Raw genomic sequence first — 27188 nt, 5'->3', positions numbered from 1 at the left:
GCAAATCATAATACAGGCATCCTACACTTTCTTTTACAATTTCTGCAGACACTGTCGTCCCTGGTTCTATAGCCAGAAACCTTGACATGCTGATGCCAACCACGGCCTTCCGATCCTCTGTCTCAGCTGCCAGGTGTCTGCAACGTTTGCTCCATGTCCGCGTCACATCCGGTGGAAGTGCTACTCGCTGCACCCCTCTTGCACTAGTTACTATGCAGGTAGCCATTACTTGGCCTCCGTTTGGTCTGATGCTTGCCACTGGGCCAATTCCCTAACTGTGAATAATCCGATTAGCATCTTCTCTTGTACTTTCTATACTTGGCTGATCTTTACACCCTCTCTAGTACGTTGGTGTAAAAGGTGCTCATTTGAAGCGTCCATTTCTTTTGTGTTGGTGTGCGTTCTTATGTGCTCCGTATGGTAAAAGTTTTATCTTATTACGCGCTTTCCACAATAAGTCGTCAAGCTTGTCAGCTACCTTTCATAAAACCATACCGTGCAGAGTGACGATGTATTGGGACACTAAGGTCGTGAGCTGAAGTATGGCACGTGTCCATAAACACGTGCACAGATGCGTGGAGTACGGCTAAATAGTCTGACCACAAACGGGGTGTTTCCGTGCCCTCTGCCATCGCTCCACACTCCTCTGACTGTGCCACAGTGACCGAGGGTTCATGCACGTCGGGGCAGCAAGGAGCACAGCGGAGGCGCAGCTGAATGTTTGACGCTCTGCCTGTCGAGGGGCATGCTGGGAGAATCACCGTCCCTCGCGGTCGCAAGTTGAATTATTTCATTGGTCTGTGTGTCTGAGTGGTGGGAGGCAGGGAGGGCCGCCTTCACTCCATCGTCCTGTGCATTTTATCTCTGTTCACCTGCACAGTTCAGCTTTGAAGCAAGAGAGCGGAAACCGCCGCATTGTTCCAGCGTGTTCTAGGTAGGCGCTGTGTCTCAGACATCACTCGGAAAGCAATATTTCAAAAACCTGGCCTGTCAGATATTCATAAAAAATAAGTACGAATCTGCTATAAGTCGATTGCCAGTTTGTTCATATTTTCTCTTTCACTGTGCACTGCACACAAAAATGTCTTTGATATAGGCCATACATTCACATAATAATAATAACTTAATGACTGAAAGTAATGAAAAATATATTAAAAACATCAAGAGCTACTTGAATACTACTGCCACTTTTATTAATGAAATACTAATATTAATAATATAGTAATAATAATGACCATTGAAATACAATCTAGTGGTATCTTTATCAGCTCATCGGCCACACATGTTGAGGATTATAAAAAGGTAAAGTGGGATATTTTGTGCGGAAGACAGTAGCAGCGTCCCTACTTTTAAGGACGACGGTGTAAATGCTGGTTTCATCAATTTTACCGAAGAAGGGGAAAGCAAAATTGCTTTTATTGGAACATTCGGGGGCTTTGACAGGGAATTGAGACCATGTACTTTTCTCCTATTAAAAAACTAACATTGACCACCTTACTCTGAGGATGGAGGGGATAAGCCAAACAGCAAAGGACACGTTTGAAGGTTTCAATGTAAGCTTTCCACTCTGTTTTATTTCACAGTTCAAATTGTGAAATGTTCCTTTTTCAGGATAAAACAACGCTGGAGAGCCTGTCTCAGCAACTGCAAGCCAAACAGAACGAAGACGGAAAGTTTAGCCACACCATGATGGATTTCAATCTGAGTGGAGACTCTGATGGTTGGTACCCATGATTACTAACTACACTGTTATATACCAGACAGTCTTCATACAATACACCTGCATGACCCTGTACTTCCTTAATGATGGTGCCTCAGGCAGCAGGATTCTGTTTTCAGCCCTTCAGTTATAAGTAAATATGGGTTTAGACCAGGCGATAATGCCTGCATCTGTCTGTTAGAACTTGCAGAAAACAATCCCTCATCACTCTACTTTAGGTTAGACTCTGGAGGAGTTGCTTATGGATATTTCATCAGTGGCGGCTCCTCCGCTGTGGCAGAGGAGGGTTGGCCCCGTGGACAGCAGCAGCTGCAATCCTTTAACAATGAAACGATTATAAACTTTGTTTATTATCGTTTCGTTGTTAAAGGGTGGGGCCATGGGGGATGACGGGGACGAAGGAAGTGCACTGTGAATTCCCCTCGCACTACCCTCAGTGCGCATGTATGTTTGGCCGGCCGTCTCGCGCCGGCCAAACACACATGCACACTGTGTTCTCTTTTGGTGCCCAGGCTCCCAACCAATCCTAATGCTGCTCTGAGCAGCGTCAGGATTGGCCGCAGGGCAGGCTGGGAGCCTGTGCCTGCCTACATTGGCGAGGGAAAGAGGAGCGTTGTGGCAGCAGAGCAGGTACATTTTTATTTTTTATTTTTTTCATGAAATGTTTTTGTGTCCCTCCCTCCCCCTGCGTACCGCCCCGCCTCTTCAGATAACAGCGAGCCACAACTGTATTTCATATAGAAAATGTACCTCTAACGTGCAGTTGTTTAAGATGAATTGACTTGTCCACTTTAATGACAACAAAGTTGCCCCTCCAACACCCTGCTGTATTGAGTGCACCTCATCTCTACTGTCAGCTTCACAGTCCAACCCAGTCCTTGTGTCTGGGATGGAATTATAGAGAAATGAAGACAGACAGGGTAAGCAGGCGGTCATGAAATTGGTTGGCCAGTGGGAGGAACGGCAGAACACGAGTTGGGTTGGAGAAGGGTGATGAATTGACTAACAGAGACGAGGGAGAGTACTGGCTAGCCAATGAAGGGAGGAAGAATCCCACAAGTAGCAGAACATAAAAACCCAAATTTCAAATGGAAATCGAAAGCATGAGCAGTTTCAGGGAGACGTTAAAGAAAATACAATATCATATAAGCGGGGAAGGGACGGTATATGTACAAATGCAGGAGCTGGTGGTATGCATGAGTCTATTAATTCTGGCAAGCCTGTCATCTCTGCATTGAACAATCGACCTGTAAGTTCCACTGTTCTGTGCCTTGCTGAAGTAGGCAGGTGATATCCTTTTGAACACCAGGGGCTCAGTGCCCCAAGGAACAGGTATGAGGGTGTAACTAGGAATGGTAGGAGAGGGGAGGAACACAGTGACTGAGACAAGCGTGGTGGAGAAAGGCACTCATCTGGTGCAGAAAGAAATGATGCCCAAGAGAATATAGATGGTAAAGGAGAGGAAAAAATACTGATGTCACTGGGAGCAGAGCAAGAGTTGTAGAAAGCAGCAGGAGGGAGGTGGTAAATGCAACCCTTGCCTACTTCCTTCCAGGCAGCCACAGGCTAGCTTTCACTGAGACTGTTCTATACTGTTGGAATTTCCAGTGTTAGTCCTGCCACATCAGCATGTACCTGAACTATCAAAACAGTGTGATTATCTGTTGAATCTGTGAGTTTTAAGGCTTTTCCTGGATTGAACAGTATCCACCCTAGCAATTCTTCTTACTATAGAAGAAAGCTGTTAGAAATTAGGTCTCTAGTCGGCAGAGGTATGCACTCTGTCCGGGTAGGGACCACAATCATAATCAGGGTAAGTCAGATACACAACCTAAATTAACCTGTGCTCACCCTCTGGTAGCTTGGCACAGAGCAGGCAGGCTGAACTTAAAAGGCAATGTGTAAAGTATTTCTGCAACACTTAATTACAGAAACACAGTGATAGACTCCTCAAAAAGGACTCAACACCGGGTTAGAAAACTAGAGAATATGTATCTGATTAAAACAAGACCAAAACAGCAAAAATCCAATAAGTAGATTCTGAGATATGCAATTTTAAAGATTGAGGTAAAATAGCACATAGAAGCGCAAAGCACTAACTGGGGTTATCTGGTCGCGCTGGAACAGGACAAAGTCACAAGTTCATGCCCACTGCGATGGAGCGTGGGCCATTTGCAGGGACCCACTTGGGCCTACTGAACACAGTACCTTAAATCCTGGCGCACTGTCTGCGTGGCATTGCTTTGCAAGACTTTGTGTTGCTTTGCAGCGGTTCTGATGTAAACCACCGGACCAGAGCACCTAATGCCCACTTCCAAGGGTCCAGTGCTGGGGTGAACCCACTTGGCAGGGTAGACTTATAGATGGCAGAGTCCAGGTGCTGTAGCAGGTCAGTTGAAAGCAGTCTTTGATGTCCTTAAGACTGCAGAAGAACAGGGGGCAAGTCAAAATGCCCTTGGAGAATCTTGGGTTGAAGGATGTAGAGAAAAGGTCCAGTCCTTTCCACTGCAGACAAGAAGCAGCAGGCCAACACAGGAAAGGAAATAGCAAAGGTGCAATCCCTTCTACAGCACAGCACAGCACGCAGTAGTCCAACACAGCAATGCAGTTACAGAGTGGCAGTCCCTTTGGGCAGCACAGCAGTTTTTCTTCCTGGCAGGGTGTCCTTGGTTCCAGTAGAGTTCTGAGTATATGGTGTCAGAGGCCCAATACTTATACCCCAAAAGGCCTTTGGTGTTGGGGAAAATTGAAAAGAATTCTGTCAAGTACACAAGGACCCCTTTCAATCCATCCCTGGCTCCAGACTACCAGTACGGGGTAATGAGCCCTTTGTGTGAGGGCAGGACACAGTCTATTCAGATGTAAGTGTAAACTGTCTCTCCCTGTCCAGGATGACTATCAGATGTATCTAGTGTCACACCCAGCCCTGCCTGTTTGTGGCTGTCTGGAGAGACTACACAAATGTAGCGGTCATCTAAACCCAGACTTGTATTCAGAGACAGGTGAAGGCACAGAATGGTTAAAGTAAGAAAATGCCAACTTTCTAAAAGTGTAATTTTCAGACCTGCAATTTAAAATCCAACTTCACCAAAAGATGTATTTTAAAGTTGTGAGTCCAGAGACATCAAACTCCATTTTTCAATCTTTTCCAAATTGAAAATTACACTTAAGAGATGTGTCAAGCCAATCCCAATGTTATCCTATGTGAGAGACAAACCTTGAAATAGTGCTAAACTAATTTAAGAGTTTTTCACTATCTTGACATGTTAAACTTAAAAAAAAACATGTCCAACTTTTAAAATACACTACACCGTGCCATTGGGGCTAACCAGGGCCTATCTTAGGGGTGACTTACATAAATAAAAGGGAAGGTTTGGGCCTGGCAAGTGGGTACATGTGCCAGGTCGAAATGACAATTTAAACTGCACACACTGGCTTTGCAATGACAGGCCTGAGGCATGTTTGAAAGGCTACTGTAGTGGGTGGCACAACCAGTGCTGCTAGCCCACTAGTAGCATTTGAATTACAGGCCCAGGGCACACCTAGTGCACTTTACTAGGGATTTATCAGTAAATCAAATATGCCAATCATGGAGAAGCCAATATTACCATGTTTTAGAAACACAGTACATGCAGTTTAGCACTGGATAGCAGTGGTAAAGTGCCTTGAGTCCGCTTGAGTCCGAAAGCCAACAAAAACAGTGTGATAAAAAGGAGGAGGAAGGCAAAAAGTCTGGGTATGACCCTGCAGTAAGGACCATTCCCAGCAATAGCTTGTTTTTTTGTGCATACCTTTTGATTCAGCGTTTATAGACCTTGATTCAATAATGTGTAACTGTATGAAGTTGGTTTGTAAAAAATACTTTCCAGAGAGCCTAGGTGCACCTGAATTGTCTCATGGACCACTGCAGATCCCAAAGAGGACATCCAAAACTGAGGGAATGTTTCTCAAAATGCTGGTTATGGACCAATGGGGGTACCCTCAATATTTAATGTTAATTAGGATGTTAATAAAGCATGTGATGCATGGGCTTCCAATGTATATGAAGCAATTCCCTCTTCTTTTAGGAAGTGCCGGTATGTCAGAATCTAGGATTTATCGTGAATCTAGAGGACGCGGGAGCAGTGAGCCACACATTAAACGTCCAATGAATGCCTTCATGGTGTGGGCGAAAGATGAACGAAGGAAGATCCTCCAGGCTTTCCCGGACATGCACAACTCCAACATCAGCAAAATACTGGGTAAGAGGTGCAAAGTGTTATCCTACGTTTTGGTATTTATCAATTTAGAACCCATTGGTTGGTCGGGGATTATGTGGCTGGTCTGGGCTGTGGCCGTGGCATCAGATATCCTGCTGTACTGGGAGAGGTTGAGGCAGCCAGCTGTATCTTTTTCCCTGGCATAGCTGAAGTACTCTTTGAAGTCAGGGTAACATTCTACAGGAGGGTTGGTTACAATATAATGGTAAGGATTGCTATATGCTGTGGCTGAAACTTGAATAACTAAGAATAAGGCATGCCACAGTTTCAAAAAGAGGATAACCTGGATATTAAAAGAACAGAAAAGGCCAATACACACATGCTGTTTTAGTAGTGAATCCAGGTGGCTTAAATTAATTTGGGCTTCAAGTGGGATCTGATGAATAAGCGCGTGGTTTTGGTTTTAGACATGAAAGGTAGGATCGCAAACTTTCATATGGAGAGACAGCTATCTCTCTCACCTGCCCTTATCAGCAAATCACAATATCCCAAAATGGTGTGCCCAAAGGCAAAGAAAACAGTTACTTTACTGATGGTTATTATTGCAGTAGATTACACACTGTTGATATCTTACTCAAAGATACCCCTGAAACTGCTCCTAAAATATCTCACTCCATCACCACTTGGTTCTAATGCAACATTCTGTTAGGATATGTTATATATGGGAAGTGTTAAATACAACCCAGTGAGTTGTAATTTGTGACTAAATTATTGTTATGGAGTCAGGAGTCCCAAGTTGTAATCCTGGTTTTCATGGTCAAAACAAATTGTGTGATTCTGGGCACATAACTTCATTACTACATACAGCGTACCTTTTAACAGCAACAATTGGAAATACCTGAGAAATGTGTAAAAGTTAGTTACTTCGGACTAAACATACCATGGAGAGTGCGAGCAGCAGCATGCTTCTACCTCACACACAGTTAAAGTAAAGAGAGCAGAGTGCAAACTTCCCCCACTCTGGAGGGGCACTGTGATGGCCTTAGCAGTGCACGTTTCCTTTGAACACATTGAGCAAACAGCAGGGCAGGATTCACACACAGCACCTTCACAGAACATGTACCTCCTGGACATCAGCAGCACAAGCTTTGTTAGCATATCAAAGCACGTGCAGCCCAGGTAACGGAAGTGCAAACATTCCATACACACGTAAAGAGATGTAATGCATGCACACAGAATAGATACAGTGGTGGGTGCAGAGCGCAGAGCAATCCTGCTGAGCAGTGGACAACCTTACAGAGGCCCAGGTGGCGGTGCAGGTACAAGTTGGGTGTAACAGGAGCAGAGTAGATACCGTCCAGGCCGGAGCGGCTGAGACTGGCGTGAGCGCTGTGCAGGAAACTACAGGAATCTGCAGCAAATGGGACGCCCGTGCTCTGGAGGAGCATTGTGATGGTGACTTGTTCCTTGGCCAGGTAGAGGGCGGGCGGCTCTGAGGTGCGGTCACAGGGGCCTGGTTAGGTAACAATCTGAGCACCAGCGCTCATCCCATTTAAGATGCCCAAGACTCGGGCGCTGGTTTACTGAGAAGGACAGACACTATTAAGCAGCTACCTTCTCTATTCTTGGGCCCTCTGCAAATTAACAAATAGCGATTATTTCCCCAGAAAATCCATGATGAGGACTCCCTTCAATCCAAAGTCACCTCTTTTATCAATTATTTTTCCAATACTAATGTGATTACACCTCCCTAACTGGTTTTGAGCACTTGTTTGCCACTAGATCTGGCCCTTGTCGGTAAAATTAAAGGACAAAAGACTGTTTCTGAGGCAATTCTAATAAAAATGGGGTTTCAGCCATAAATAGTAACTCTGCGGAATTTCTGGACAGTTTGTCACATTAATGGCAGGGACATCGGTGGCTTCCGCTCCTTTCCCAACATGGCTGGCGCACAACAAAGCCAGGATTTGTGATACAGCCACAGGCTGTGCCTACACTTCTCCAGTAGTGTTGGCTTAGCGGATCCAAGGCCACCACTAGGCCAAAACGTAAAAATCCCTGTTTATTTATATGTAGCGTGAATGAAGCAGGCCAAAAATTATTTTATGCATTTTTTTTTATTCTGCGCTCGATGGATACTGTTCTAAACAAGCATCTTGCAAAGCTATCCAAGGCGTGGGTGATAAAACAAAGTTCCCACATAAGGTATGCCCGGGAGGAAGGGTTCGTTTTGTTGCCTCTTAACGGATTGTTTTGGATAACAGCCCCTGACAGCTCATCGCTAATTCCTTCTGCTTTAAACGGGCGCTTTAGCTGGGCTGACATTTTATGCCGTCTCTGGAGATTCCAGTTGACATTTTAAAGGGCTTCGAAGCATTTTATAATACCCTAGAATCTGGTTTTCATAAACCATTCTGCAGAAATTGTTAACACAAGGAATCGCCTTTTTACTGTTTTGGCCCAGAACAGCCTGATACGGGGACATCTTTTTCCGATTAAACGTACAGTAGTTCGACCACAAAGTGCAAATTCATTACAGACCTCGCGGAGGTGACAGACGGCGCAGCTCAGCGCGAGCTCTGAGCGGCCTTACTGCTGCCTCGGCAGGGACGGGAGATCTGACGGGAGTAATGGACGGGGCTCGCCGCGCGGCCCGTGCCGGTGCCTGCACCTCCACTCCCCTGCAATGGAGGTGCGCGCCCGTGACAGAGATGTTACAGAGGTCTCCTTTCATTCGGAAAAGGACAGCCGTTTGAAGTCGGCGGGGCGCCAGCTGATGTGCGCTCAGTGGCTGCAGTCAGGCCTCCTGCCAGGTACCGAGTTCGTGCGTCTGGCAGAAAATAGCAGTTTCCTTCAACACTTTTCCTTGCTCTCCTTTTGTATCTTTTTTTTTGTTTTAGAGAAGTCACGCGTGTTGGCAATTATGAGGGTGATGGTCGTTACTGCTTGCACTTGGAGGAGTGAGGGGTCACGGCTTATAACTGGTTAGGGGGGCATCTTTTGCCATTGCTTTGTAAAACATTTTTTCTGGTCTGATTTCGTTGTATTCTAATGGCATTTATACAACGCTTACTGCCCTGACAAGGTATGGAAGCGCTTTACGGCAAGTAGCAAAGGACTCTGGAGCTCAAGGTTCCTGAGTAAATCCAGTGGTTAATTGGTTATTATGTTTATTCTCGTGTTCTCAGGGGCACATTCTAGGCACTTGTTTCAGTTTCATGTGTGGTAAATTTAATTCATAGCAATAAGATCACATTAGCTTATATTCTTGAGGTTCGGTAATATCAGCGATTTAGTTACATCAAAGTTGTTGACTGCTCTTTCCATACGGTCATGTTATACATGCGTTCCTCGATAGTTAGCATTTGTTTAGTGTATGATACCAACTGCAAGAGCCTGCCTCGCGCTGCTTTATTGTTCTACCTTAACCCATATGTTTCGTACAACCTCACCATATGCAACTTCAGTTTTGACCTGTTGTTTCTCTTTCCATCCCATCTTTTGCCATCCACTTTCGCATCCTATGCCTTTTCTCATACGCGTTCTAGAGGATGAGTCCGCTGTTACAATTTCTAAAAATGTGGTGCGATGCAAAAAAGATAGGTAATGCACAAAAAGCTGCATGCTTCAATTTAACGTGTGTGTTGCATTACGGTAGGTTTACTGGCAGCTTCAACTAGCCCTCACCCTATTTTCCGGGCTGCGAAACTCTCATCACCCGAGTGCCCAATGCTGACTTAATCATTTTTGTTTGAATGAATATACAATCCTTACAACATACAAGTAAATATGCACACCCTCCTGCTTTTCATTTCACCCGCACTACTATAAACATAAATTCAATAGTTTTGAGGCAACAAACCCATTTAAATAGGCAATACACGCAATGCACTGAAATAGAGCCCTGAAAGGATCGACTTAAATAACTCTTCATCATCCAAGGAAGGGGGGCTTTCTCCAATGAACAGGCTGAGTACATGGATTAGAACCAGTGCTTTAAAGGCCAATGGCAAAGAAAAAGTGGAAGTATGAGAATGAAGGGGAGGGACACAAAAATCATCAGGTTAATGCCCAGGTGAATCACCCAATGTACCACCAAATGCTACAGGTTGAAAACGAATATAACGGAGAGGTAGAGTGAGTGATATATAGCTCCAAAAGAAAGTCCACTCACTCACTCTATAGTGGACTGTGTAGTACAAGCTGTAGGAGATACTATACTCTACATGCTTCCTCTGCAGTGGACACTATGGTCCACACATTCACACTGTAGTGGACACCACATGCCACGCTCACTCCATGGTGGACACTTACTTCACACTTTCACTGTATAGTGGACACCATAGTACCCTGGTTCACATTGTAATAGACTGCAGTGCATACGCTTACTCTGTAGTGGACATTGTCATCCACATGTACATGCTCCCTCCATAGTGCACACTATAGTCCAAGTGTTCCCACTGTAGCGGATACCACACTCCACACTCTCACTCCATATTGGACTCCAGTCACTTAGCTCACTCTATAGTGGGCACCAATAGTAACCTTGTTTAAGTCCACATGCTTAGTAGTGGTCACTGTCATCCACATGTACATGCTCCCTCCATAGAGGCCACTATAGTCCACGTGCTCCCACTGTAGAGGATACCATACTCCACAATCACTCTATAGTGGACTCTACTCTATGTGCTCACTCTATAGTGTACAACAATAGTGACCTTGTTCACATTGTAATGGACCACAGTCCACATGTTCATTCCGTAGTGGACACCTGCTTTACTATAGTTTTCAGAACCTAAACAGGAGCATTTCTTTTTTTCCAACCAAAGCATTCTCATTGATTACAAATTAGTTTTTTTCTACTTTGCTTTTGCACTTAGACTTAAGTATGCACCAGACAATTCCATTTGCAAACTCACTCAAAACATAACCTTTAGCAACTGTTCCTTAAATGATTTATTCGAGACTTGGAAAAGTATACCGCTTTAGGCTGCACAGCTGGCAGTGTTTTATGCGAATTAGACATGAGGTTTTTATTTTATTCCTAACTGGAAAATGTCAACAGAAATGTTTGAGTCCAGTTACTTGAAATGTAATTGTGACTCAGGGCTGTTGTGGCACAGAAAACACTCAGCATTTTGCTTCAGCCCAAGCCACTGTAAAAGTGGAAAGTATGACGTGGTGAAATAGGAGTCCTCCATTTAAATCCATGTGAGTGTACCTCTCTCCTTCTGCCTTTTCGATCAAGGTCTAGAGGGTAACAAGTTAATGTTTGTAACCTTGTTCTTCCCCTGACATAATGGTGTTTAGTCTGATTTTTGTACAGGGTCCCTTAACCAGAATGGATTCCACAGATGAGATTTCCAGCAGCCAACAGCGTTTTTACCATTGTTAGAGCTTTTTGCATGGTGTGTACATTGAATTGTCCATTGTATATTTAAACAAATGCTATGAAAGCAAAGTTTGTGCCAACCAAAATATCACATAACGAAACAGGCTGAGCCAGGTGTGACTGGAAGAATTGGTTTAGTTATGTCTATTATTCAAACTTGCTGAAGCAGAAAAGAGACAAGTTCACTCTTCACTAGCTCTGCTCTTTTTACAGCAAGTGTTCCCTTCTTCAGAGACCATTCTGCCAGTTCACTGCTTGGTAAGAGCTGATTTTATCAAGTATCACTTGGTAGTTCTGGGTGCCTGCTCTCTGGAAACCCCAGCGCAGAAACCCCAGGGCTCTTGATCTGACTGGCTCAATACTTCCAATTTAGGCACAAACAGGTATTCAGACTCAAATCGCGATTACAATTTACGTGAAATTACTACACAGACCCGGATTTCTTTGGTGCACAAATGTTAATTTAATAATATAATAATATGTGCGAGGAGAAAGTTCAAGTTTTCCAGCTGGGAAATTGGGGGGGAGGGTGGGGAGAGACATGGGAGAAGAGATACCACAGCTTTATCCCCATTTCTGATTGCAAAACGAGTACTGAGGAAACCAATGACAGTCACATCACTGGTTATTTGATGTTACCAGGGCACTTGGAATAAGCCCCATCTCTTCTCTTCAACCTCTAGCGTAATGGTTTTTGATTCTGTTGAGCCAAATTAATCAGTTTCCTACTCTTTGCTCCTTCCTTCTTACGTTCCCATCAAGGTACAACTAATTGATGTTTCAATAGCTGCTTGATGGTTTTCTCTATTAAATGGGACAAAATCCCTTTGTCCTCTCCTTATGTCTACACAGTCCTCTACCTCCTTCACCACACGGTTTAAGTATGTATATGTGGCAGTATACTTCTGTATCTCCAAATTCATCTCTCTTCCCCTGGCTGCTGAGATTTTTTGATTATATTTATTATTCTCCAACCATGAGTTTTTTTCCGTTCCTGTTTGTCTTACCTCTTCCCTGTCGCTAGTTCCGCTACTTCAGTTTTTGCATCTGTGTCATGGCAATTGGAAATGTTTTCCTGTTTTGCCTGCTGCGTTGGCCTATTCCTTCACCTGCCTCATTGTTCTGGGCCAATACCCCTTAGAACCACTTTTAAACAGCAACAACAGCTATTGCGAAATAGCACGAGTTGGTTTTGTAATGCTTTAAATTGTGTTGCTTTCAAATTGTAGTGTATTTCATCGAGGTGAATTAAGCGCAATGTAATTGTGAAAAGCAACATTTTGGCCCTCATTACGAGTTTGGCAGGCAGCACCCGTCGCGTATTCCACTGCCCATAGTTCAGGCAGTGGAATGCGTGACAGGGCTGTGCATGGGGGCCCGGCACTGCCCATGCCAAGTGCATGGGCAGTGCCGCCCCCCTCCAATGCCCCCATTCCGCCAGCCTTTCCATGGTCAGTAAACCGCCAAACTCGTAATGAGGGCCTATATGTTTTTTAATTATGAACTAATAGACTACATCAACACACCTTGAACACATTTGCACCTGAGGCACTAAACACATGTTAATATAGTGGTTACGTTTGTTTACCTGACCCCCTCAACCCTAAACCTTAATCTCTTAATCCTTAACCCTATAACGTTAACAATTTGCCTTTAACCAGTGGCGTTTTACCATGAATCTTTAACTAGACCTCTAAAACTTACCCATATACCATTAACGCTTTACGCCTAGCCCTTAATGCCTTACCCATCATACATATACCATATGCCCCAGACTGCTAACTCAACTCCTAACCCCATGCTCTTACCCCTGTATCCTATACTTTAAACCTTACTGCTATAGCTAAATGCTTATCCCTCCACCTATAATCCTGTACTCATAACTCCCATACCTTTAAGCCCTGTACCCCTAACCCCAACCTTGAACTTGTTAACCCATATATGTAAACTCTAACCTTTAATCTCTAAACCATATCCCTATATTCTGTACTGTACACCACAAATCCTTAACCCTGTTCTCTTATTCAATAGCCTCCATACCCTAAACTCCTCTACCGTTGTCCCTAACTAGGCCCCAAGCCGCCAACCCTTTACCTTTAACCCTATGTTCCCAACCCAGAATCCTTAACCACATACCCAATAACCCTTACATCCAATATCCTGTATCCTTAAGCCCAAATGCTTACACCCTCCACCCCTTTCACCCTGCCCCTATGTAGGGTTGTGTCCTGGCCTGTTTTAGACCACCATGACCAGTATTTTAATTTCCCTCAAAACAAAAATTGAGAAAATAACCTTAGACTCCTATTTTACATCTGATCAGTACATACTTTGAACTGTACATATAAGAAGACACACTCTAAATGTGTTCTGGGGCTGCCATAATGACCCCTGTCCCATAGTTAAGGTAAAACAAAGTCAGAAAAGCTATATTGAAAATGATTTTATATAAAGGTCTATTTAAGAATCGTGTCTGGGCGTTTTGAAGAATCTTAAAACGTGAACAGATGGTAGGTGTTTTTTCGATGGAAAGGTGGCAACCCTCTCTTAGGTCAAAATATTTTGTGAACAAACAGTTTGGAAAGTGTTCCTTTTTCAAAATATTTATATTCTGAACTAATAACTCGAAGGTGTTATTTTTAGAAGTGTTATTTTTTAGGTTTGGTGCAATATCCAAAGTGTATTAGCTCATAGTTTGCTATTGCGAAAACTCGAAGAGTTCATAATGCTCAATTAGTCCATCGATGGGATGGACATGATGAGTTGTCAATTTGATTAGTCTGTAATCATGGAAAAACAGAATATGTCAGAGATTGCTTAGTAAAATGGTGCAGAGTTTCACTCATCAGTCTTAAGACCAAGCCATTGAGTATGGAAACTTGCTGCAAGGCGCTAGAAGGGATTTGTATGTAAAATGATATTGTTAGCTTTGAGACTGAGATGCGTGTTCTTTGTCACTCATTCAAGGAAATGTGACACTGGAGATTAGTGAGTTTTGAACTACTAGAGAGCGGAGTGTGTGGCACTGTTAACTACTGCTTTTGTTAGCCGCGTGCATACAGCATGCTTGCACCATGTGTTCTACTCACCCATGTGGCCAGATCATGTCAATTCATTTAATTTATGAGGCGCATTGATGTAGATTTGTGAAGCAGCTGAGTGTCATACAACGAAAGGGAACTTATGGAAGGCACATGGGTGAAGACAGCGCATAGACCAAACAGTAGTGCCTGTGATGTAGGAACGGTATCCTGGGCTCTCAGACCGAGAGGCGTGGCTGAGTGCCACACCATGCATATTTATTTGGGGTGATGTCAGAGGGTATTCACCATGGAGCTCATGGAAGACATTTTGGAGATTTTAGTGGTCGGGGTGTTGGTCATTGCTGAAGAAGAGATGTATGAACTGGTCGGCTCCACCATTGGCACATGTGGGGCCCTGATATGAAGGGCTGTCTTGCTTGTACCCTAGCCTGGCCCGCCTCTGCTGTGCAAGAAGGGCCTTTTCTAGTTTGCCAATATGCAAGTAGAGAAGTGAGTATTTTCAGCCTCAGCTCCTCTGGTATGCCCGTCTCTGTGCTCGCTGGTCGAGAATCATCATCTGTTTACGTCTCAGAAATAGTCTGTCTTGCATCACAGCCGAGCCTCTCCAATTTGTGCCCGACAGGGTCCCGCTGGAAGGCGATGACAAACCTGGAGAAGCAGCCATACTACGAGGAGCAGGCACGGCTAAGCAAGCAGCACCTGGAGAAATACCCGGACTACAAGTATAAGCCCCGGCCCAAGCGCACGTGCCTCGTGGACGGCAAGAAGCTGCGGATTGGCGAATACAAGGCGATCATGCGCAACAGGCGCCAGGAGATGAGACAGTATTTCAATGTAGGGTAAGTGGTGTCGGTCATTTCATGGTCTGCATGCATTCTCATTTTAGGTCATCGGCATTCGCAGCGCCCCCGCTTCGGAATGTATGGATTCTGCTCGTTCGAAGATTAGCAATATACAGCGTCGACGCTGCTCTGGATTGTGAGCTAAAATGACAAAATAAAATTATAGTGACAAAGGTGCACTACATTCCTAAAATCAAAAGCAGTGCTTAATTTGTAAATAAGTAAACGCAGAGGACAAGCGCTTTTAATAGGAGCCCATTGCTGGCAGTATCTATCACATGCACCCTTGTTGGACACATGCATCTTTCTTCCACCATTATCCAGTCTCTTTGCCACGCTCTTGCAGGTTCCTTTTCATCCCTGCTTCCCCCCTTGCCACTGTTTTCCTATCTTTCAGTCCTCCTTTCCTTACGCCTTTAATAACTTTATGTCGCTTGCTCTGGGTGAAAAATAAGTCCTGGTATGCAGAACAGAGTGCTAGTGTCCGCCACCGGCACAAATTAAGTACGGATCAAATGTCAGAGGTACAGCACTATTAACACTTTTGCAATAAATATTCTAAAAAGAAAAGATGTTAATATCACACGATGGTTCCTCCTCCCTTTTTCCACCAGCAGCTGTAAGGAAACTATCACACAGCAGGATTAAGTTGAAGCATCGCATGTCTTACATACTCCTGCCATCTGGTGGTTGGATCAGAAATAGGTACAAAATGTAGGAAAAGGAGCCCGAGGGCGTCGGCTTGAAGGTATCTGTAACCAGACACCTTGTAATGCGGCCCACTGATCGGAACCCTAATATGCTGCATGATATGACGCCATCTTCATATTTCATGGGACACCGTGTTCTAGGTAGAGAATACCATCTACATGTTTTGACTCTGGCATAATGCCCTTGGCTTACAAGGGATGATACCCGTAGTTTCTATAATGAGCAGTCCTCGTCATACTGTCCAGTTCTTGTTCTCCATCTTGCTGCCGAAGCACAGGGCCACATTGCAAATATGTGGTCCTGTAAGTAGCTAAAAACAACTATGCCCCATGCCGTTTCCCATCACATTATGGTTTCTGTAAACTGGGATCAGCCAGACACCAGACACCATACTGGTCCGTGGACAGCAATTATTATGTGAAGTGTCCCACTGCACTTCAGACCTTAGGCTTGGCTGTATTAAATAGCCGCAGCAGTAGGCCATCCCCTGAGAGATGCGCCTTACCTGTAATAGCCTGCAACTCAGTGGTGCTAGTCAGAAGTGACACTGCAGTGTCATCTAGGCCAATTATTAAATGGTTTAAAAACCTTATCGAACTTTCCATTGCAAACTTTTATTGGAGATTTTGAATAATGGAATCGGGCACGTCGTGCGTCGAAATATTTTTTTTAAATATTGAAAGAAAGCATTGAGTGAATGACATAATACCGTTAAAGGTTTATGTTGTTTTGTGAAGTAGGACTTACATTTGTGATTTTACACAAAAATCACAAAATGTAAGAAAATAAAAATTCAAATAGCAAAAGAAAATTTTGCTTGGCAATGAGTACTATCTGTGCAATGTAATAACTGCAACCTCTTTGATGCTTCAATAAAATCTGTGGGACACACCTCGTCTTAGACGCAATCAATAAGGTTTCCAGCCTGATTTAAAACAAAAACACTAATGCCTGTTTCGCCGACCATCTTTATTAATTTTATGAGCAATGTTGATGATCAAAATCAATTTTCAAAGTCATCAGGTAGTAAAAATGTCATTTCCTGTAGGCCCAAAGTTGTCAGCGGATTCACAGGAAGAGTGATGCATGTACGTACTGCCTCAATAATCTTCAAAGTTCTTTTCATACTAAATGCTTTATCTAGGCTTTGGCTGGCAGAGTACTCTACCCAAAACGTACCAGGTATCCTATCTACCATATTACTAGTGCCATAGACTATTTTCTATTTGTAATATGGCACACTGAACATCACCACATTTGTGATGTGCTACCCTGACTGCCAAACTTTAAATAAGAAGAAAAAGCCCCGAGTTAGTGCATGTAATTTTTTAATAACCTGAGTAAATCATATCACCACCAAGGAGTAACTGCACACACATGGTGTACTAGTTGCCCGACTATAACTAAAGATGAATGATTGCTTTCCTAAAAACAGAGTGCACTAGTACTTTGAATCACCCAGGGCAGGTAACGTACAATTTGTGACCAAGCACAGAAACATATTTATTCCCTTTGAGATACAGTGGATTCGTCTACAGACCTGTCTCCTGGTCTCGTGGATCAGATGAAAGGTTTTATGTCAAAGAGACCAGCCAAAGAATCTGCCGATGCCACAAGTAATCAATGGTTTCAAGCATCAGTGGCATGATCCTGTAGGTTTGAGACCCCAACCAATCAAACCACAGTTTCTTGTACTGTCTGCAGTTTTGCTGTCGCCTTTTGGACTGTTCTGCTTGTAATGTGTTGCTATTAAACATATCTTTAATTATAGTCCTGTGTTTGAGCGTGGTCCACCTAGCGGCTCAAAGAGATCCTCCTTGTAAGACTCCTTCCTGCATAGTCATGAGCAGTGTTGATACACCCCACTGCTTCTAATAAATAGCGGTGTAGTTATGGCTTACCCACACATGTGAGGCATTGTGCTGTCTGGTGTTAACTGGCTCAAGGCTGATGAGCTCAGAAAATGTTTATTCACTTCGGTGTTGTCCTATTCTAAAGTTTATTTTTGTCTCACAGGCAACAAGCACAGATTCCCATCACCACAGCGGGAGTGGTTTATCCAGGAGCTATCGCCATGGCCGGCATGCAGTCACCTCATCTGCCGTCGGAGCACTCGAGTGTTTCCAGTAGCCCCGAGCCAGGGATGCCCGTCATCCAGAGCACTTATGGCATCAAAACCGAGGAACCTCACATCAAGGAGGAGATGGAGGGGGTGGACATCAATGGAGCAATTTACGATGAGTACGAGGAGGAAGATGACCCTGAGGTGGACTATGGCAGTGACAGTGAACATCACATTGCAGGACAAGCAAACTGATGAGGGTCAACAAGTAGAACCTTAGAGGACTTAACAAGCCCCAGCTGGCTCATCCTTACCAGTGGCCAAGCACATTAACTTTCTCATACACTGACTGTTACTTTAACTGTTAGTCTTAACTAGATGGGACATCGGCTGACTAATAGACCTCAGTCTGCATCCAATGGCTAGAAAAGGAAAACACTTCATCATTGACGACAACAATAACAACAACACCAACAACAACAACAACAAAAGAATGAAATAAGCTATGGGTAAAATAATGCCAGTAATTCAGCTGCTGCTCCCAAGCACTGAAGTCTTTACCCTACAACCTTTTTTTTCAAATAAACTTTAATGGCTGTTTGTTCTACAATGTTCTAGAAATTCTCACTCAGGTACACAGTGCCAACAAGTGGCTTGTGAAAGTGTTTTGTTGTTTTTGTGCTACAGTTTAACGACAAATACAATTTTTTTGGTAATGCACCCGACAGAAAAAAATGAAAAGCATCCCTCTTCTGCTTACCTCCTCCTCTATGTTTCCTTTTTCTGGGGGTGAGAGTGTTGGGAATTATTTTTTGTCAAACCACCCAACAAGCAATTATATTATTCAGAAAAGACTGTTCTATGCCAATTGCACACTTCACTGCATCTCTTAGCAAGTGCCAAATTTGTACTGGAGTCTTGAAATAGTTCAGTTTTTTAACAATTGTTTTACTGGTCTGTCTTAACTTAGGGCAGTGTTATGTCTTAGACAATCCCTGAAAAAACTGATATACCAGCAGCTGGAAGATTTGACTATTTTTTGTAACAGGATCTGTAGGTGCAGTTCTCAGGTGAAAGAGAAAAAGTGAGAGAGGCATAAAGAACTAGAGATAATATTTTATGATCTTGAATCTGTGTGCGCGTGCGTATGTGTGTGTTATGGTACTAATGAAATATGATGGACCATTCTAAGTAAAACTATGCTCTGGGATGAAATCTCACATCCTCTAGCTGAACAGTCAGCAAGGAGCTTTTCATTTTTATTTGCACTTCAAGTATTCTGTCCAATGTATATTTGAGAAAGGATAATAATCATAGTACAATCTGGGCGACAGATGCTTTAATCCCGAGTGCAGTGCTTTGGGGTCTAGTGTACAGAGACATGTCAGCATTCTGAACCAGAAAAAGTTTGGTAACTTAAGTATTTATCCAATTTATTCACAGTAATGCAGTTGGGGCATCAACTGTTTCCCCTGACAAAATTACAAGTTGTGGTCCTTGTTCATTTCACAGCAAAAAATACCTATTTTAAAAGCTTATTTTTTACCTAACACGAGACACAGTTTTATTTGAATGTATAAGACAAATGCAACATTTTGTAACCTCCTCTTCACTCAAATGTCTCAGATAAAAAATAAGTAGGTTACTTTGCAAAGTGTGTATGTATGGGCATGAAAAAAATCCCTTTGCACTCTAAATGTCGTTCATTGCTATTTAGCTCAATTCTGTGTCTCTTAAGACTGATAAAATTACCAATCATCCCACAAACTATGATACCAACCCCAGATCCCTCGCCTATGCCTGATCATGGTCCACTAAAAATGCAAATACAAAATTGCTAACTTCCCTGCAAAACAACAGGCTAATCTGACAGTACAATGCTAGACTTCTACCAGCCTGCGGCCTCTTGTCGCCCTGCTCATAGCTATTGTGGGCCTCCTTACCATTCCTACTTTCTTTGAGACGTCTTACCCATGTTTGGTTATTTCTTGGTTGTATCTCCGATAGAAGAAGCTTGGGGCTCTGCAAAAAGGTGGGTAAAGTCACTGACTGGCACTTCAGCCTTAGCAAGGGCCAATTTCAATTCCCTCTTGTGCTGCTGTGCTTACAGAAAGATTCACCCCTGCAGAAGAGCAGACAGGAGTTGCTACTAAGAAACATAATCAAAATTTGGGCAAACAAGATAAAAATAAAGCTCTCATAGGCACCTGTGATGTGTGAAAAATTCTCCCCGACATCTTTTTATTTTTTTAAGTCTTATAACAACACCAAGAAAAAACAAAAATGTACTTTCCTCCATTTCTTAATGAGTCGCTGATCATATCCTGCATGTCAGTTTTTTTTGTTTTGTTTCGTTTCCGTTTGTATTTGATGACTGTATTTTTCAGTTGAACTGCCTATTCTTGCTAATGTTGTAATAATAATTATAATAATAATAATAAGTATAATAATAATAATGGTCAGCTGTTCCCAGATTAGTAAGTTATGTATAATTTATTTCCTTTTTTGTTTCAATAGTATTTTATCCTGCTTTGATTTGGCAATGCAGCTTGAGAAAGCTGTCTGATATTAAAATGGACTCTTTTTTCCATTTTGCAATTAAGTCATCCTTTTCCTGCTTCTCCCCATTGCCTCTCTTCTGGTGGGGCCCACTTAATAATTAATGTCAACGCCTAATTCAAAGGATTGAATGAACTGAAGCATGGTTCTCAAATCTTAATCTCCTCATTCATTCTGATTATTTAAATACCATGATTGTCTCGAGCCAATCTGTTTTTGAAGCACTCTTTTTGGAAAAACGTAACAAAAGACAATTGTTTTATATCATTTTTCGTATGTAAAATGTGAAAAACGGCAATCTTAGTTTTTTTATTATTTTTTATATTAGTTCTCAATTGAGGTGAACAAAACATTTTTTGACTCTTGTGGGTCCCCTTCACATTTGCTGGAAACGTGTTTTCTATCATGTAAAGACGCAATGTTTACCTCTATCACTTTGGGCTACAGGATTACTTTGTTTTAGCTCCAGGATGGTGCCAGCAGAGCAGGCTTATTCACAGAAAACTGGAACACAGCATGCAACATTTCATTCACTGTGGACAGCAGATTGGGCAGTATTTTGTTATCTTTTTATATTTGGGTTTCTATGAAACCAAGCCATACTAAAACCTAATATAACTACAGATATCTGGAAATCAGTACTGTGCTCCTTAATCATAACAGAATTAATAATTACAGCTCTCTCCTACACCAGAGGTGTTTTGTGTTTATAAAAATTAAAGCTGAAAATGTGTGCTGCTGCATTGGTCTTAAAATCCAGAGTAGCATCAAACTAAGGGCCTGATTTAGAGTTTGGCGGAGGGGGTTACTCCATCACAAATGTGACGAATATCCTGTATTATGATCCCATTACATCCTCAGAGTAACCCGTCTGTCAAATCTAAATCAAGCCTTAAGTTCTTTTTCATGTAGCAGAACATTTGAAAGCTTTAAAGTTCATCCCCAAATAGCAGGACCCAAGATTCTGGCAATGGAAGGGGTTTTCAATATTCGCATGCCAGAGAAAAGCGTATTGAAAAACAAATTCTCAGCAAATGGTCATCATTGATAGCCTATATTTTTGGGAACCATAAATAGGATTGCTATTGGCTTTAGTGCCTCAAGGTTTTGCAGATGAAAGGTGGTATCTCCATTCTTTTCTGCAATGCATTTACAGCAGTAGACGCAGTTTTAGAGCCTTCAGTGTGCACTGCTATGCCAGTTACAAAATGGTACTGATCCTTTACGGTTTCAATCGGTTTGTAACATCAGTTTGTATTCTAAACGCAAGGTTCACACACTGTCACAGTTCTAGTGCTAGAAATATGCAATTGCATTTGTTTCTTCAAGCGCATGGGAACATTACTGCCAATGTGATTTTCAACCTGAGATAGGACCCCCAAAAGAACCATGACTCATTTAATGCATCACTAAAAAGAGCCTCTTATTAAATTGCCCTTCTTCCTGGAGTATCTAGAATTACATTACCACATAATTAAGCACAGTTTAAGTTGCAATTGTGACTCTTTGGGTGGTCTTGGAAAAATTGTCTTCTTGCTAAAATGGAGATATCCAAGGGTCGCTGGTAACAAAGCACAGTTATGTTTAGTGTCATCTCAAAACTGCAACTGGGCGTATTTCTTTGCTTCAAAAAGAAGGATCCCTTGTGATTCCTAATTATTTGTACCAAAATATATCTTTAATTGGACTTCAAAAACTATATAATAGCCCCTTATTTCCAGCGGAGCCAGCTAATTGGCAACAGTATATAAATGTATAGTTCACTCCAAGTCATTTGAAAATGGAGCAGACACCTAACTTAGGATGTGTTTTCATGACCAGGGACCAAAAGGAATGAAGGCATCAATGTAGTTTTTGTCAACTGTTTAAGAGTCAACCAGGATAAGCCTGAGCAGTGATCTGCACCAACAAATTGCCAGCTCCTTTTTGGAGTTGGTTGATTATCGGACATTTGGAGCACTGTTATGTGGTTCTGCTCCTGTACACCAGTCTACAAGGACCCAATAACCAAAACATTACTATCTAGTAATGTGCCTGTCATCGTAAAATGTTCATGTGGTTGTCTTTTTTTTTTCTTCATAAACAGCATATACACTTTCCTCGTCCAAGGTGCATTTGCATAGAGGAAGACAAGGCTTTTAATACATCTCCTGTATATTGAAATATTAGACTGAGCTCATATCATTGGCACATCTAGAAATGCATTTAGATTTACAATACCAGATACTTGTAACACCTGGCTACATACCAGGAAACGTGTTAACTATATATTTTTAGGTATCTGTTACCTGCTGTGGAAATCTTCACTCTGTTGTGATGAAAACATCCAGATTGCTTTCGAGGGCCCAATTTGGGAAAGACTTATGTCCCTACTTCCAGTGGGCAGTGGGACTGTTCAGGTGGTACAAGGGCGGGATAACATCCTGCTCTCTACTAACTCAGAAGGTCTGGGACAGACTGTTACTGCCCTTCTACTTTCTAGTCAAAATAGTAGACTCAACACTAGCATGGATGTGCTCATCGGCAGACATAGTCTGAATACTTTTGAATGAGAAAACACCAAATCATGCTGCAAGGTGAAAGGAAGATCTGCAGTTTTTGAGATATGGCCATGCTCTCATCCACAGATGGATGTAATGTGTTACTGGATGCTCATCCTCCTCCCTCCAATCTAATAACCACAGGGCAGGGTTTTGAATGAAGGTTGTTGTGGTACCACCAATGTGCACCTCCTCTTCACCTTGCTCTACCTGGCAGTACTTGCGTTTGAGGGTACATTTGTCAAGAAGCGCATTCAATTTAGCAACGTTTTGCTGAAATAAAATTTAACTTTTGCCAGATTTCTGCCAAATTATTTCAGGTCGATTCAGCTGTGTTATGTGCATGTCATACAAGATAGGGGAGGATATGTTATTTATGTCTGTGAAGATGTTTTCCGTTTTACCTTTAAACTCTGTCTATTTTCGTAAATGAACATTTGTAAATGAGGTTTCTGCTGACAGATTGCTATGCTCCTAGTCCGCTTGCCACTGGTTTACCGAATGCTGAAACAGTATTTATATAGCATAGCTCCACTGGCTCTAAAGCTCTTAGTTCTTCCAAATTTTTTTGGATTTACACATGAATTAAGTAAAAGAAGAGACAATCAAATGCCTGGAGCTCAAAACAAAGTATGTGCAACCTACCATCTCACTTGAAATTTAATAAAAAAAGAAATAATTATGTAAATATAACATAGAGTTATAGATTTATATTTTGTTCATAACACATAGTGTAATATAAGTTGTATATTTTCATGTTTTTGTTTATCATTCATGCCACGATAAAAAAACAAAACAGGAGTTGATGTACTCTTTAAAAAAAAGTGGGTTTCCACCATCCTGTTTTCTGCATTCCCTTTTTCAGTATTATTGCCATACCAGGCGCCAATAAAAACAGCAAATGTGTTCTTCATCTGTCCTGAGTGTGTTTCCTAAATTTATAACGTTTGCGGGGTAGGGGGAACAATGGGGGCAGTGTATTGTTTTCTACTACTAGAGAGGCGCCGATGCTATTTTCTGCTGAAGCTATAGTTAATGTCTTGTTTTTTACTGCACTTATGGCAAAATGCATTGTTTTTCTTGCACCAGCAACAGAGAAGAATGCATTGTTTTCTACCATAAGCATTACCTAATGCATTGTGTTATGCCCCCATGGGGCATCCGTGCATATGACCTATAATACACCACGCTTTTTTAGATTATCTGCTAAATAACCACAGAACCTTAAAAAAAGTTTGATCTGTAGTGAGTGGTATGTGCATAACAATGCTAAAATGAATATAAAGCTTGGCTGAATTGAAATAAAATGTGAATAACCTTTTGTAAAACAATTTCGTGTGCATGTTGATGCCTCTGGAGTTGTTTCTCAGTACTGCTATTGTTATGATTACATTTCCTGGGCCACTCTTTTGGCACAGCATCTCTATATTCTGTAAAAGTGTGGAGGAGACTCACGTAATCATATAGTTATTCAAATATACTAAGTTAAAGAGGTGGTCTAGTTTATAGTGGTCAATATGTAGAGATTTGTGGCTACTATTTGACAGCTATAAGGTAAAGAACTCAAAGATGCCTTTAACACAAAAAACAGTTGAAAGGCTGCTGTACATTCTGTACAATACAAGATGCTGTCTTTAATTATTGAAGGACTAAACTATGCTTTTCTGCAAAGTAACTGTGTAACTGTGGTTGTGTTGCAGTTGTTTTCTAATTTTGTCATTTAAAATCACAATATTACTTAACCTCTTCAGTGCCGGGGATGTAACGGTTATGTCCTCAGCAGAACCACTCGGTTGCCACATGTAACCGTTACGTACTGCACCAGGTCCATGGGGGAAGTGCTAGCGCTCCCCCACTGGCCACAGGGGCAGGGATGTAAGGGAAATTGCTCCCCCTTTTATCCCCCTCCAGTGAAGTCTGATGGCATCAGACGCCTCCCACATTGCGCTGGAAGCTCAGTTTCCAGCACAATCGGAAGAGAAATGAAGCATTTCTCTCTGTTCGGGGGGGGGGGGGGTGGTGACGGGCAGAGAGGCATGAAAATAAAGGAAAGGCCTTTCCTTTTATATCTCTTCGAGCATTTCTGCAGCCCGATCGTAAAGCGATCGGGCTGCAGAAATGCCCTCTAGACACCAGGGATTTTGTCTTTATGTTTTTTGTGTTTTATGTTTACATATAAGGGGAGTGGCCCCTTAGGCAAGGGCCACTCCCAAATGGGGGCATTTTTTTTATGTGGCCTTCTCTGCCCTCCCCCCAGGAGGGCAGATCAGCCTATTTTAATTAGGCCTATCTGCCCCCGGTGGGGTGGGGCAGAACCCACTAGTCACCAGGGATAATATATTTTTTGTTTTTTACATGTGGGGAGCGACCCCTTAGGCAAAGGACTCTCTCCTGGGGGCAAATTGGTTTTAGGCCATTTCTGCCCCCCTTGGGGGCAGATCGGCCTATTTGTCTTAGCCAATCTGCCCCCAAGGGGGGGCAGAAACCACTAGATACCAAGGATATTTTTTTTAGATCAGTTTCACGCAAGGGGAGCAACCCCTTAGGCAAGGGTCGCTCTCCTGGGAGTCAAATTTATTTTAGGCCATTTCTTCCCCCCTTGGGGGCAGAAACCACTTAGGCACTAAGGATTGGTGTGTGTTTTGTTTGAGGGGGCAGTCCCTTGGGCAAGGGTCATTCCACATGGGGGCACATTACGTTTGGCCATTTCTTCCCCCTCAGTGGCAGAACGACCTATTTTTGTAAGGCCCATCTTCCCCCAAGGGTGGAAGAAAGCCCACCAAACACCAAGGAAGATTTGTTTTTCTTCTATAAAAGAGGGTTGGATATGGCCATACCCCACCTCAAATAAATGGGGACAAAGTTGTTCTGCCACCAGTGGGCAGATGGGGCAATTACCCCAATCCAATCCCCAGGGGTGCAGAAAGCCTACTAGATGCCACGGAATACAACAACATAGTGGGGTGGTGGCAACCAACCAGTATAGGCATGGTTATGCCGCCATCCCCAACTGAAGGGGGTAACAGTCTTTCAGCTCTCCCCCCTCACACTAAAAGACCTTATCCCAACAGCAAGCAAGAGGACATTTGATTATTTTGGGTTTTGTTTTTACGTTTGGGCCATGAGAGCTTGGCCAACTCTCAAAATCGCCCCACTTGGAATGGTGAGGGCTGCACTTTTTGGAGTTTAGGACGCTGCCATGTAGAAAAATCTACAAGACCCAGATACATCTGAAAACTAAACAGCTGGGTGAGTCCAGGGTGATGTGCTTCACATGCGCCCCACAGCATTTTCTTACCGATAATGCCCTGCAAACCTCAAACTTTGCTTGAAAACACACATTTTTCCCACATATTTGTGATGGAACCTTCTGGAATCTGCAGGAACCAAACAATTCCTACCACCTAGCATTGTCGCATCTATACCGATAAAAATTCTGCCCCACTTGTCAGACTAAAACCTTTTTTTTTCAAACTGCCCTTTTGTACCCGCTTTGGTTGCCCTCAATTTCGGCATGTTTTCGGCTCTTCCCTGTCACAGGCACTTGGGCCACCTACACAAGTGAGGTAGCATTGTTATCAGGAGACTGAGAGGAATGTTGGGTGCCCAGTCACAAATGTGATGAAAATGTGATTTTTTAGCAAAATGTGAGATTTGCTGATGATTCTGGGTAAGAAAACACTGGGGGATCCACACAAGTCACACCTCCCTGAACTCCCTCAAGTGTTTAGTTTTCAGAAATGTCTGGGTTTGCTAGGTTTTCCTACATGGCTGCTGAGCCCAGGACCAAAAACGCAGGAACCCCTGCAAAAACAGGTAGTTTTGTATTTGATAATTATGATGTGTCCACATAGTACTTTGGGACATTTCCTGTTGCTGGCACTAGGCCTACCCACACAAATGAGGTACCATTTTTATTGGGAGACCTGGGGGAATGCTGGGTGGAAGGAAGTTTGTGGATCCCCCCAGGTTCGAGAACTTTGCAGCACCGAAATTTGAGGAAATTCTGAGGTTTGCTCAAGATTCTGTGTACCAGAACCTGGCGAGAGTGCCACAAGTTACCCCATCCTGGGTTCCCCCAGGTGTCAAATTTTCAGAAATGTCCAGGTTTGCTAGGGT

General features: G+C 42.8%; 1 protein-coding gene across 5 annotated transcripts in view; it reads left to right on the top strand.

Moving 5' to 3' along the window:
* SOX5 (SRY-box transcription factor 5) overlaps positions 1-23982 on the top strand; it is a 451433-nt gene extending 427451 nt beyond the window's left edge. For all 5 annotated transcript variants that reach the window (XM_069228573.1, XM_069228572.1, XM_069228575.1 and 2 more), the window contains 4 exons: positions 1612-1720; positions 5788-5961; positions 14978-15194; positions 17925-23982. In XM_069228573.1, the coding sequence (XP_069084674.1) occupies positions 1612-1720; positions 5788-5961; positions 14978-15194; positions 17925-18225 (801 nt within the window). In that variant the 3' untranslated portion in view covers positions 18226-23982. The remainder of the gene's footprint in view (positions 1-1611; positions 1721-5787; positions 5962-14977; positions 15195-17924) is intronic.
* Positions 23983-27188: the final 3206 nt, after the last annotated feature.

The sequence above is a fragment of the Pleurodeles waltl genome, chromosome 4_1 (assembly GCF_031143425.1).
Source record: "Pleurodeles waltl isolate 20211129_DDA chromosome 4_1, aPleWal1.hap1.20221129, whole genome shotgun sequence".
Classification (NCBI taxonomy): domain Eukaryota; kingdom Metazoa; phylum Chordata; class Amphibia; order Caudata; family Salamandridae; genus Pleurodeles; species Pleurodeles waltl.
Note: the sequence above shows the minus strand (reverse complement) of the source record. Positions and strands in the feature narration are given on the sequence as shown.